The sequence below is a fragment of the Melanerpes formicivorus genome, unplaced genomic scaffold (genome assembly GCF_026170545.1).
Source record: "Melanerpes formicivorus ecotype bairdi unplaced genomic scaffold, bMelFor1.0.p_v2 SCAF_106, whole genome shotgun sequence".
In the NCBI taxonomy this organism is placed as follows: Eukaryota; Metazoa; Chordata; class Aves; order Piciformes; family Picidae; genus Melanerpes; species Melanerpes formicivorus.
In genome coordinates this window covers 361957-374802 of record NW_027142458.1, presented here as the reverse complement: position 1 = coordinate 374802, position 12846 = coordinate 361957, and the positions used below count along the sequence as shown (strand labels likewise).

General features: G+C 51.8%; 1 protein-coding gene across 3 annotated transcripts in view; it reads left to right on the top strand.

Annotated features, from left to right (window-relative positions):
* CACNB4 (calcium voltage-gated channel auxiliary subunit beta 4) overlaps positions 1–12846 on the top strand; it is a 136261-nt gene that overhangs the window by 99976 nt on the left and 23439 nt on the right. For 2 of the 3 annotated variants that reach the window (XM_068166782.1, XM_068166783.1), the window contains 4 exons: positions 6330–6460; positions 11004–11080; positions 11447–11466; positions 11576–11656. In XM_068166782.1, the coding sequence (XP_068022883.1) occupies positions 6330–6460; positions 11004–11080; positions 11447–11466; positions 11576–11656 (309 nt within the window). The remainder of the gene's footprint in view (positions 1–6329; positions 6461–11003; positions 11081–11446; positions 11467–11575; positions 11657–12846) is intronic. The other variant, XM_068166784.1, reaches the window with a different exon arrangement.

Below are 12846 nucleotides of genomic sequence, written 5' to 3'. Positions count from 1 at the left end.
CAGCATCTTTGTAGCCTCCACTGGGCTCTCTCCAGTAGTTCACTGTCTCTCTTGAACTGAGGAGCCCAGTACTGGACACAGTGCTCCAGCTGTGACCTGACTGTGGTGGAGCAGAGGGAAAGAGACCCTGCCCTGACCTGCTGGCCACACTCTTCTGAATGGACTCTAGGAGACCATTTGCCTTCTTGGTCAGAAGAGCACATAGCTGGCTCATGGGCAGCTTTTTGTCCACCAGCACTCCCAGTCCCTTCTCTGCAGAGAGAAATAAAGCAAACACTGAAGAGGACAGACACAAAGATAAGGAAAAAGGCATGGGGAGAAGTGGGCTCTGCTGAAGGGCTGTGGTGAAGCCCAACACTTCTTGTTGCACGGTGAGCACATTCTCTGCAGCTCTTCAGCTGAAGTGAGCCCTCCAGATTTGCATAACCCCCCATTGGGTGGTGGATTGGTACATCAGCATGCAGCTTGCAAAAGCATTCTCATTTTTCATCCCTGCATTCTGGGTTTATTTTGGGTGTTGAGTCCTCATTGGTCTCTTTCTCTGAACATGTGTCTGTCCTCGCTTGCAGCTCAGTTCTCCTTCAGCTGAGCACATTCAGGAGGAGAACACCTGCCTCTGCACCTCTAGAGAGGGGTGGTGGAACTGGGGGTGGGGTGGTTTTTTTGCTTTAAAACCTTTTCTCCTGGAGAGGGACCCAGCAGAGGCAGCTGGTTCCCTTCTTCCATTTATCTCTGTTGGCTGCAAACAGATGGAACTTTGAGTGGGGGTTGTGCTTTATTCCTTTTGTCTCTCTTTTGGAGTGTGGAAGGGTGCTGCTGAGGAAGTGGGGCCCTCAATCTGCCTCTGTCTGCATGCAGAACCGATTTGCCCTCCTCTTCATTCCCCATGAAGGCCTTCCTTTCTGTCTAGCACCATACCTGAGCTATCTCCACTTCCTGAACCTGCTTCCCATCAGGAAAAGCTCCTTTGTTGGCACTCAGAGCTGAATTCAGACCATGGCATCCATTGCAGCACTAAGATCATAGAATTTTTGGGGTTGGAAGGGACCTCCAGAGATTGGTGAGTCCCATGCCCCTGCCAGAGCAGGATCACACAGAGCAGCTCACACAGGGATGTGCCCAGATGAGTCTTGAAAGTCTCTGGACCTCACAGCCTGCTCCAGGCCTCCAGCACCCTCACACCAAAGAGGTTTCTCCTCATCTTCAGGTGGAACCTCCTGGCTTCCAGTTTGTGCCTGTTTCTTTCCCCTTGTCTTGCTGAGCATTGCTCAGATCCCCTCTGGGGCTGCTCTTCTGCAGGCTCCACAGCCCCAGGGCTCTCAGCCTTTCCTCCTCACAGAGATGCTCCAGGCCCCTCAGCAGCTTTGCAGCCTCCCCTGGACTCTCTCCAGCAGTTCCCTGTCTCTCTGGGACTGGGGAGCCCAGAAGTGAATCCAGAACTCCAGATGGTGGCCTCCTTAGGTCAGAGTAGAGGGTAGAAGAGCCTCCCTTGACCTGCTGGCCACACACTTCTTCATGAACCCCAGGAGACCATTTGCTGCCTTGTTCACAAGGGCACATTGCTGGCTCCTGGGCTACTTGTCCATGTCTTGGCATTCCATGGGTTTTATTCCCAGACCCAGATGACCAGGATCTCACTCCACTGAAGTCTAAGCTCTCTGCCTTGCCTGCTAGGGTTCCATCATCTCTTTGTTAATGCTGAAGCCTTCAGCTTGCCTGAAGCTGTGGGGGTGACTGGTGGGATTTCAGGAAGGGCTCCCCATGGATAGCAGAATCTGCTTTTCAGTGTTCTGGCTCCTTGCTTAGCCTGGGACAAGCATGATTCCAGCTTTTAGAGCAATGCTGACCTAGGTAAGGAGGTCACCCTGCTGCCAGGATGAAACATCAGCACTGAGCCATGAGCTGCTATATTGAGAGCATGTCCTGGATGTCTCATCCCTCTGCTACCAGCCCATCCATTATGTGCTTATTTCCAAGATGAGGTGGCAGCTGACAAAGCAGGAGAAATAATGGGCATGACAAGCCAGAGGCACGAGCTGGAGTCCTCCCACGTGCTGAAGGCAAAGAATAACAGCTGGGAGGTAGTGGCCTCATGGAAATAGCCCTGTGTTCCTTGCTGCAGCCATGGCATTTGGACTGGTCAGATGCTCTCAGCATAGCACTCATTCTGATCTCAGATCCAGAGGCATCACTCAGAGGCCCAGAACCTGCTGATGTGGGGAAGGTTCCTCTGCTGAAGCTGTGCATTAAAAACCAACTGACCTGGAAAAGCTGGAGAGGTGGCCCTATGTGAACCTCATGAGGTTCAACAAGGCCAAGTGCAAGGGCCTGCACATGGGTTGGGGTACCCCCTGGGATCAATCCAGGCTAGAGAGCAGCCCTGTGGAGAAGGACTTGGGGGTGCTGCTGGGTGCTAAGCTGGACATGAGCTGGTGCCCAGCACTGCCAGCCCAGCCCCAGCTGGGTCCTGGGCTGATTACCAACAGTGTGGGCAGCAGGGGCAGGGAGGGGATTCTGCCTTTCTGTTCCCCTCTGCTGAGACCCCACCTGCAGGGCTGGGGCAGCTCTGGAGTCCTCAGCACAGCACAGACAGGGACCTGATGGAGCAGGGCCAGAGGAGGCCACAGCAATGCTGGGAGGGCTGGAAGCCCTCTGCTGTGAGGCCAGGCTGAGAGAGTTGGGCTTGTTCAGCCTGGAGAAGAGAAGGCTGCAGGGAGACCTTCTGGTGGCCTTGCAGTGCTTCAAGGGCTGAGCAGAAAGGAGGAAAAGAGGTGATGGTTTGAGCTAAAAGAAGGAGATTCAGAGGGGAGGGAAGGAAGAAATGTTTGATACTGAGGGTGGTGAGAGCCCGTCCCAGGTTGCCCAGAGAGGTGGAGATGTCCCTATCCCTGGAACCAGAGCAGGTCAGGTTGTTTGGGGCTCTGAGCAACCTGCTCCACTTGCAGGTGTCCCTGCTGAGTGCAGAGGGGTTGGACTAGAAGAGCTTTAAAGGTCCCTGCCCACCCAAACCATTTGATGATGCTGTGATTTCCAAGTAGAATGGGGCTCAGGCCTTGCAGTGGCTCAAATCCATTGGCTGACAGCAGCATACTGCCAGATCCAGTTCATTTTCAAGAGTTCAAAGAATTCTGTTGACTTAAGAAAAAACCCAACACATTTAAACCCAAGCTTTGCTTACTGACATCCTCACAAGCTGGACCCTAACAGCATGAAGAGCAGAGACCTAAACAGCTGAGAGGGTATCATAATGGAACCTCCTGGAGCAGTAACAGCTGTCTAAAGAGGGCAGGTTTCAGGCTGGGGACAGGAGGAGCTGTTTAGGGTCATCCTTGTGTTTAGGTAGGGCCTAATAAAAAGGCTAATTGTTTTTTTTCTAAGGGTGTTGAGCCTCTGTGTGCTTCAGAGACTCTTGTACCTGTGACACCCAGGACATCTCTGCAGGAGATCAGGTGCTGGAAACATGGAGCCAGGAGAGCTGCTGATTGCTAAGAGGAGATCTGTGTGATGATCATCCTCAAGGCATGCAATTAACTGGGCCAGTGTTTCACCAGCCTCAGGGGGGGAAAAAGGGAAATCAAATGTTGGTCTTAATGACTTGAATGTTGGTTCTGAAAGGGAAGGTTGCTTTTGAAGGCTAATGAAGCATGGCAGAGTGGAAGGATTGCAGAGATGTCTCTTCCAGAGCCACCCAGCTGCAACAAATCCATTGAGTACCACCAGCCTGAAGTGTTGATCTGGTGTAACAAATGCACATAGCTCTGTTGACTTCAGCAGGAGCAGCTTTGCTTCCTGGCATCCTCAGAACCAGGATCCTAGCAGCATGAAGAGCAGAGACCTGAAATGTTGATGGAAGTGTGTTAATGATGATGGAAGTCTGTGGTAACAGGTTGGACTTGATGATCTTTGAGGTCTCTTCCAGCCTTGGTGATTCTGTGATATCATCACTGTGATACTGGACCCACAGATCCACTGGAGTCCTTCCAGTGTTTGAAGTGGGCTACAGGAGAGCTGGGGAGGGACTTCATAGAGAAGCCTGGAATGACAGCACAAGGGGAGGTGGCTTCACACTGGAAGAAGCTTGCTTTGGATTAGTCATTAGTTGGAAATTCTTCCTCATGAAGGTTGTGAGGCACTGGAACAGGTTGCCCAGAGAAACTGTGGAGGCTTCAGGCCTGCAAGAGTTGAAAAGCCAGGTGGGTAAAGGCCTTGAGCAACCTGGTCCAGTGGAAGGTGGCCCTGGCCATGGCAGGGGGTTGGGACTAGGTGATCTTGAAGATCCCTTCCAACCCAAACCATTCCACGCTATCACTCTTCAGCTTCCCATCATCCATAGTGTCATAGTATCAGTCAGGGCTGGAAGGGACCACAAGGATCAGCTAGTTCCAAGCCCCCTGCCATGGGCAGGGACACCCCACACTACATCAGGCTGCCCAGAGCCTCAGCCAGCCTGGGCTTAAACACCTCCAGGGCTGGGGCCTCAACCACCTCCCTGGACAACCCATTCCAGGGCTTCACCACTCTCATGGGGAAGAACTTCCTCCTCACCTCCAGCCTGAATCTCCCCCACACCAGCTCGCTGCAAAGGGTCAACCTGGTGTTAACACCCTGGAAAGGAGGAAGGCAACGTGGCTGTGCTGGTGGTCTTTGGTGTAGACCCTTAAATTTGATAAGAAGCCAATAATTAGGAGTTTGGTGATGATCTGAAGGTGTCTGCATGTTCTAGGAAGTTATCTTTATTTCCTAGGAAGAAATTCATCCACTGAGGGTGCTGAGACACTGGACAGGGTGCCCACAGAGGTCATGGATGTTCCCCTTCCTGGGGGTGTTCAAGGCCAGGTTGGACAAGACTAGTTGGACTAGGGCTAGTGGAAGGTTGGACTGGGCTAGTGGAAGGTGACCCTGCCCATGGCAGGGGGTTTGGAACTGGATGACCTTGAAGGTCCTCTCCAACCCAAACCATTCCATGATTCTGGGATAATGTTTCACTGCTTTATGTGGCTGCTGTGAGCTAGTCTGGTGGCTTTGGTTGACCAGAAGTTGGTTTGTCTCATTGAATCACCTCAGTTGGTGACACCAGAGGAAAAGTCACAGCAGGATGTGTTGGGGCACTTAAGAGAGAAGCCAGCATGGCCACAGAAGATGTAGGCTACAAAGGCCAGGAGAGCATTGGCTTTGTTGGCCACAAGGGCACACTGCTGTCCCCTGAATAACTCACTGTCCACCAGGACTCCAAGGTCCTTCTCCATGGAGCTGCTTTCCAGCAGATCAGCCCCTCACCTGTACTGGTGCAGGGGGATAATCTTCTCCAGATGCAGCACTCTCCTCTTGTCCTGGTTCAACCCCTGGAGGTTCCCTTTTGCCCAACTCTCCAGCCTGTCCAGGTCATGCTGAATGGCAGCACAGCCTCATGAGGTGTCAGCCACTCCTCTCAGTTTGGTATCCTCAGCAAACTGGCTGAGGGGACACTCATTGAGGAGGATGTTCTTCAGCCCTGAAGAAAAGGACTTGGGGGTGCTAGGGGATGAGAAGCTTAACAGGAGCCAGCAGTGTGCACCTGCAGCCCAGAAATCCAACCGGAGCCTGGGCTGCAGCAAGAGAAGCAGAGCCAGCAGGGCCAGGGAGGTGATTCTCCCCCTCTGCTCCACTCTGCTGAGACCCCACCTGGAGCACTGTGTCCAGTTCTGGAGCCCCTAGCACAGGAAGGATCTGGAGGTGCTGGAAGGTGTCCAGAGAAGGGCCATGAGGATGAGCAGAGGGCTGGAGCTGCTCTGCTATGAGGACAGACTGAGGGAGTTGGGGCTGTTCAGTCTGGAGAAGAGAAGTCTCCAAGGAGACCTCATTGTGGCCTTGCAGGAGCTGAAAGGGGCTCCAAGAAAGCTGGGGAGGGACTGTTGAGGGTGTCAGGGAGTGATAGGAGTGGGGGGGAATGGAACCAAACTAGCAATGGGTAGATTGAGATTGGATGTTGGGAAGAAGTTCTTCCCCATGAGGGTGGTGAGAGCCTGGCACAGGTTGCCCAGGGAGGTGGTGGAAGCCTCATGCCTGGAGGTGTTTGCAGCCAGGCTGGATGTGGCTGTGAGCAACCTGCTGTAGTGTGAGGTGTCCCTGGCCATGGCAGGAGGGTTGGAACTGGCTGATCCCTGAGGTCCCTTCCAACCCTGAACAGTTCTGTGAGTCTGTTGAATGAGAGTGGACCCAGTGCTGCCCCCGGGAATGCCACTGGTAGGTTTCGTTGGCCAAGGCGGAGCGCAGGATCGTGGCTACTGAAGTGAGGGTGTTTTGGGCAGGGAGGGCTTTGAGCTGAAGGCAGTACCCTTTGTGTGTTGCAGAAATACAACAATGACTGGTGGATAGGAAGGCTGGTGAAGGAGGGCTGCGAGATTGGCTTCATCCCAAGCCCGCTGCGCCTGGAGAACATCCGCATCCAGCAGGAGCAGAAGAGAGGACGTTTCCATGGAGGGTAAGACTGCTGCCACCTGGGCAAACCTGTTCTGACTCCAGACACTCATTCCAAACACAGCAACAAAGCTGGGGAGGGGTCTGGAGCACAGCCCTGTGAGGAGTGGCTGAGGGAGCTGGGGTTGCTTAGCCTGGAGAAGAGGAGGCTCAGGGGAGACCTTATGGCTCTCTACAACTACCCAAAGGGTGGCTATAGCCAGGTGGGAGTTGGTCTCTTCTCCCAGGCAACCAGCACCAGAACAAGAGGACACAGTCTCAGGCTGCACCAGGGGAGGTGTAGGCTGGATGTTAGGAAGACGTTCTTCCCAGCAAGAGAGATTGTCCATTGGAATGTGCTCTCCAGTGATGGTGGAGTCACCATCACTGGAGGTGTTTAGGAAGAGCCTGGCTGAGGCACTTAGTGCCATGGTCTAGCTGATTAGATAGGGTTGGATGATTGATTGGACTTGATGATCTTGGGGGTCTCTTCCAACCTGCTTGATTCTGTGTGATTCCAAGGTCACTGGGATTCTCTTTTATTGCAGTGAAGTTGGAGGAGGGCTTGCTCTGGGCTCCTAAATGCAGATGTGTATTTGCAGAGAGTAGATGTGTTAGATACTGGTGCTGAGAAAGCAGAAAAGGATCTGTGTTGACTTTAGGGAAGATCAGTAAAGCAGCAAGGGTGGTGATGGCAGAAGGGTCTGAAGGGCTGGAGAGTTTTATGGTCTCATGGGACTCAGTCAGCTTGGTGCTCAGTGGTTGCCAGACTTTTTCCCATCTAATATCCCATGGTGGGCATTGAAAGGGACCTCTGGAGATATCCAGTCCAAGCCTCCTGCTACAGCTTGCCCAGGATCACAACAGCCAGATGGGGTTGGAATCTCTCTAGAGGAGACTCCACAACCTCTCTGGGCAGCCTGCTTCAGAGCTCCAGCACCCTCACACCAAAGAATTTTCTCCTCATCTTCAGGTGGAACCTCCTGCCTCTTGTCCTGCCACTGGGCACCACTGACAAGAGTCTGGCCCCATCCTCTTGCTTCCCACCCTTTAGCTCTTGATCAAGATGGACAAGATGACCTTGGAGAATCCCTTCCAATCCAATGCAGTCTGTGAATCTGTGATCAGCATTGCTCAGATCCCCTCTGGGCCTGCTCTTCTGCTGGCTAAACAGCCCCAGGTCCCTCAGCCTCTCCTCCTCACCGAGCTGCTGCAGTGCCCTGAGTGGGTACTGATTGTTCCTCGGGTTGTGGAGTCTTCTTACTTTTTATCTTTCTTCCCATCTTGGCCAAACCCAGATGTTTCAAACTTCATAGATAGGAGCTTTGACATTCAACTGTGTCTCCACACTGCTAGACCTGGGGATTGCAAGTCCCTGAAGGAATATGACCAGCTCTGGGAAGTAAAACTGATTTCTCATCAGTTCAGACACCGAAGTCACTCTCCTGCTGGCTCAATACCCAAGATACTTTTCCCTTTCTCTTTCCAATTCCATTATTCCTAGTGTGTTATTCCAGCTAATTGAAAACAAATTCTCCACCCAGATAAGGAGGAGAACAAACCCTTTGGCACTGCAGAGCAAAGAGAGGTGAGCCAATTGAATCTGCACCTAATAGATAGCAGTAAGAGGAGCATAATTCAGGCTGTGTAGCACTGTCAGGGAATTGGCACACAAATGGACTTCATCAAGGTCAGGAATCATTTGGAGGAGCAAGCAGCTGGGGAGATGTTTTTAGAGTGATTGTACAGCATTAACTCTGCTCTTTTTCTGGATTGCTTTGAAGTAGCTTCAGAGGATCCAGTGGTCCAGCAAGAAGATTATCTAGTGCAGAGAGATGGACACTGACAGTATATTTAGGGTGCTCCTTAGGATATGTTTGAGATACAGCAGATTAGAGACATTCCCCAGGGCTCAGTGCTGGGGCCAGGTCTCATTAACATTTTTATCAGGGGATCCAGGCTCCCTCAGTAAGTTTGCAGATGACACCAGATTGGGTGGCAGTGTTGATCTGCTGGAGGGGAGGAAGGCTTTGCAAAGGGATTTGGCCAGGCTGGAGCCATGGGCCAAGGCTAATGAGATGAGGTTCAACAAAGCTGAGGGCTGAGTCCTGCATTTGGGTCACAGCAACCCCATGGGATGCTCCAGGCTTGGTGCAGAGTGGAAACTGCCCAGTGGGCCTGAGGGTGCTGGTTGACAGGCAGCTAAGATGAGCCAGCAGTGTAGCCAGGAAGGCTGACAGCATCCCAGCCTGGATCAGCAGTGGTGTGGCCAGCAGGACCAGGGCAGTGATTGTCCCCTCTGGCTGGTCAGACTGCATGATGAAAAGCCTGAATATGGTGCTGAAGACATGGATTGTACCATGGGACTGTGTCCTTCCTGCCCTGAGTCTTCCTCCTGTCTTCTCAGCTGTTTGTGCAATGCACTGAGTTAGAGCTGAGTCACCTCCCATCTTCCCCCTCCCCAAACCAGTTTCCTGTTCTAGTCTGCTGTGGGTTTGCTGCATAAGCACTTCTGCTGGGTGCAGCACACAGGGAGTAGAGGGGCAGAATCATAGACTCATGAGATGGGCTGGGCTGGAAGGCACCTTAAAGGCACCAACTCCCTGCTGTGGGCCTGCCAAAGTTGAGGTTGCTGAAGGCCCCATCCAGTCTGGTTCTGAACATTTCCAGGGATAGGACATCCAGAACTGCCTGGCTGGAAGCAGGGAAGTAGAGTGAATGGAAAAAGGAGCTCCTTACACTACTGTTGCTGCATAACAGAAGTTACTTAAACCACCAGTGAAGGGCCCAAACTTCCCAGGAGATGTGTCCCATCTGCTCGTACAGAGACCCAGGGAGACAGGAGTGCTTTGTGGGGGATGTCCTGCAGAGCTGGGCTGTGCCCTCTGAGTTTGAGTGATGTCTATGACTAGAGCTGCTGCATTTCCCAGCCCACAGGCTGATCATAGAATGGTAGGGGGTTGAAAAGGACCTCTGAAGATCATGGGGTTCAACCCCCCTGCTGAAGCAGGATCACTTAGAGCAGGTCACACAGGAACACATCCAGAAGGGTCTTGAAAGTCTCTAGAGAAGGAGACTCCACAACCTCCCTGGGCAGCCTGTTCCAGGCCTCCAGCACCCTCCCAGTAAAGAAGTTTCTCTTCATGTTGAGGTGGAACTTCCTCTGTTCCAATTTGTATCCCTTCCACTTTGTCCTGTCACAGGACAGCACTGAAAAGAGCCTGGCCCCTTCTTCTTGACACCCACCCCTCAGATATTTATAGACATTAAGAAGATCTCAGTCTTCTCCAGGCTAAACATCCCCAGGTCTCTCAGGCTTTCTTCATCAGACAGATGTTCCAGTCCCTTCATCATCCTTGTAGCTCCCATTGGACTCTCTCTAGTCTATCCCTGTCCCTCTTGAACTGGGGACCCCAGATCTGGACACAGTACTCCAGATGTGGTCTCAGCAAGGCAGAGCAGAGGGGCAGATCACAGAGAGTACAGGGGCATATCACAGGAGAGCTTTGCTCAGCCTGTAGTGGAACCTACTCTCATAGCCTGTAGGTAGGTAGGTAGCTCTTCTAGACCTGGAGATCAATTCAATGACAGATACTTTGGTTTCCCAAGTGTCTCTCACCTCAGAAGCAGCTTCCTGGCAGCATGAAGGTGGATGAGGACTCTCCTTGAATGTCTAATTTGGGTTGTTTGGGTTGGTAGAGTCCAACCTTCAACCTAACAGCACCATGGCCAGTAAACCATGTCCCAAAGTGCCATGGCCACTCATTTCTTGAACACAGATTCACAGATTGCATCAGGTTGGAAGGGGGACCCTCAAAGGTCATCTTGTCCATCCCCCCTGCAGTCAGCAGGGACACCTCCCACTAGATCAGGCTGCCTAGGGCCACATCAAGTCTGATCTTGACTGTTCTCAGGGATGGGGTCTCAACCACAGCCCTGGGCAAGCTTCTGGTGTTCCACCACTCTCTTTTTGAAGAACTTCCTCCTAGTGTCCAACCTCAGCCTACCCTGCTCCAGTTCCAAACCATTTCTCCCAGGGAGGTTTCTCCTAGCTGCTGCCTAAAGCCTCCCAGGTGTGTGTCTCTGGGTGCTGGGTGTGAATAATAATAATAATAGTAATAATAATAAACCAGGTTGGTTTATTAGCCCTTCAAGAGCATCATGTCCAAGCCATCAACCAATCCAACACCACCTAAACTACTAACCCATGGCACCAAGCACCCCAGCAAGTCTCCTCCTGAACACCTCCAGTGATGGTGACTCCACCACCTCCCCAGGCAGCCCATTCCAATGGGCAATCACTCTCTCTGTGTAGAACTTCCTCCTGACCTCCAGCCTAAACCTCCCCTGGCACAGCCTGAGACTGTGTCCTCTTGTTCTGGTGCTGGCTGCCTGGGAGAAGAGACCAACATTCACCTGCCTACAACCTCCCTTCAGGTAGTTGTAGAGAGCAAGAAGGTCTCCCCTGAGCCTCCTCTCCTCCAGGCTAAGCAACCCCAGCTCCCTCAGCCTCTCCTCACAGGGCTGTGTTCCAAACTGAGTGAATGAGGCTCTTTCTGATCCCACAGGAAATCCAGTGGCAATTCTTCTTCAAGTCTTGGAGAAATGGTCTCTGGCACGTTTCGAGCCACACCTACTTCCACAGGTAAGACAGGAAGTTACTGCAGGAAGCTCTGGCTGTTTCTGATCCCTCCCCCTTACAACTTGCAGATGAAGACTGCAGGTTTCCCCCCTGTGCTGACTTCCCAAGACATCCAACAGGGAAGTGCTTGCCTGCAGAGGAGGGGATGTGTGGTAGACATCTATTTCTAGACATGTGGGAGTGGTTAAGGGAGTGGGGAAGAGCCTCAGGAAAAGCAGCAGCTGCCCCCAGGTGGAATGAATGACCAGTTTGAAGTGGGATGAACAAAAAAAGGAGGTCCTGAAGAGAAATCCAGAGTGGCTGGAGAAGGGGGTTTGGGGTTGCAAGTTGTGGTCTGGTTGTTAACCAAGTTCTTGTTTGGTCTTTCAGCAAAGCAGAAACAAAAAGTGGTAAGTAGTGCTTCTGTTTTGTTTTCCTTGGCTTCTGATGCATAACTCCTAAGATGTTCCTGTGGATCACCTCGGAGTCATGATCTGAAGGGCTGTTTTCTTCTTCTAGACAGAACACATTCCCCCATATGATGTAGTGCCATCAATGAGACCTGTTGTCTTGGTGGGACCATCGCTGAAAGGCTATGAGGTAACCATTCCAGAGACTTGTACTTCAGTGTTTTCTTACCAGAGAGTGCTTTGGGTTGGAAGGAGCCTTAAAGATCACCTAGTTCCACCTCCCCTGCTTTGGGCAGGGACATCTCTTACTAGGTCCACTTGTTCAAGGCCCCATCCAGCCTGGCTTGGAGCCTCTGTGATGTCTCTGGTCAACCAGTTCCAGTGCTTCACCACTCCCATGGGGAAGAATTTCCTTCACCATAGGTGAATAAATACCTACAACCTTTGTCTGTTCAGTGGGGGGGGAGCAGTGCACCTGGTCTGTGATAATTTAAGGTGATTTGAGCTTAAATCATTCCCCAAAATGTTGCATAAGAACTAAGGGCACTTTGCACCCTTTGGGTGAGGCTCCAGGTGGGTTTTTTTTCACCTTGCAACAGTAGCTGTTGAAGGGTAGGTAACAGAGATTCCTGGAGTGGTTTGGATTGGAAAGGACCTTCAAGATCATCTAGTTCCAACCCTCCTGCCATGGGCAGGGAGGCCTCCCACCAGACTAGGTTGCTCAAGGCCTTATCCAACCTAGTCTTGAACACCTCCAGCCATGGGGCATCCACCACCTCCCTGGGCAACCTGTTCAGTGTCTCACCACCCTCACTGGAAACAATTTCTTCCTGCTCTCTGGTCCCAATCTCCCCTCTTCCTGCTCAAAGCCATTACCCTCATCCTATCACTACAAGCTCTTGTAGTGCTCAGGGCCTCATCCAGCCTGGCCTTGACTACCTCCAGGGAGGGGACATCCACAACCTGCCTGGGCAACCTGTTCCAGTGTCTCACTCATCTTTGTGGCTGTTTGACTGCTTTAAACACAGAGCACGTCCACTCTTGCCAGTACAGTAACCCTTGATCAAATCAATTAAAGCTCCCAATGCTTCTGGCAGGTTCTGAAGCCTGGTGGGAATGCTCATTTAGAATAGAATAGAATAGAATAGAATAGAATAGAATAGAATAGAATAGAATAGAATAGAATAGAATAGAATAGAATAGAATAGAATAGAATTAACCAGGTTGGAAAAGACCTCTGAGATCATCAAGTCCAACCTATCACCCAACACCATCTCATCAACTAAACCATGGCACCAAGTGCCTCAGCCAGGCTCTTCTTAACACCTCCAGGGATGGTGACTCCACCACCTCCCTGGGCAGCACATTCCAATGGCCAAT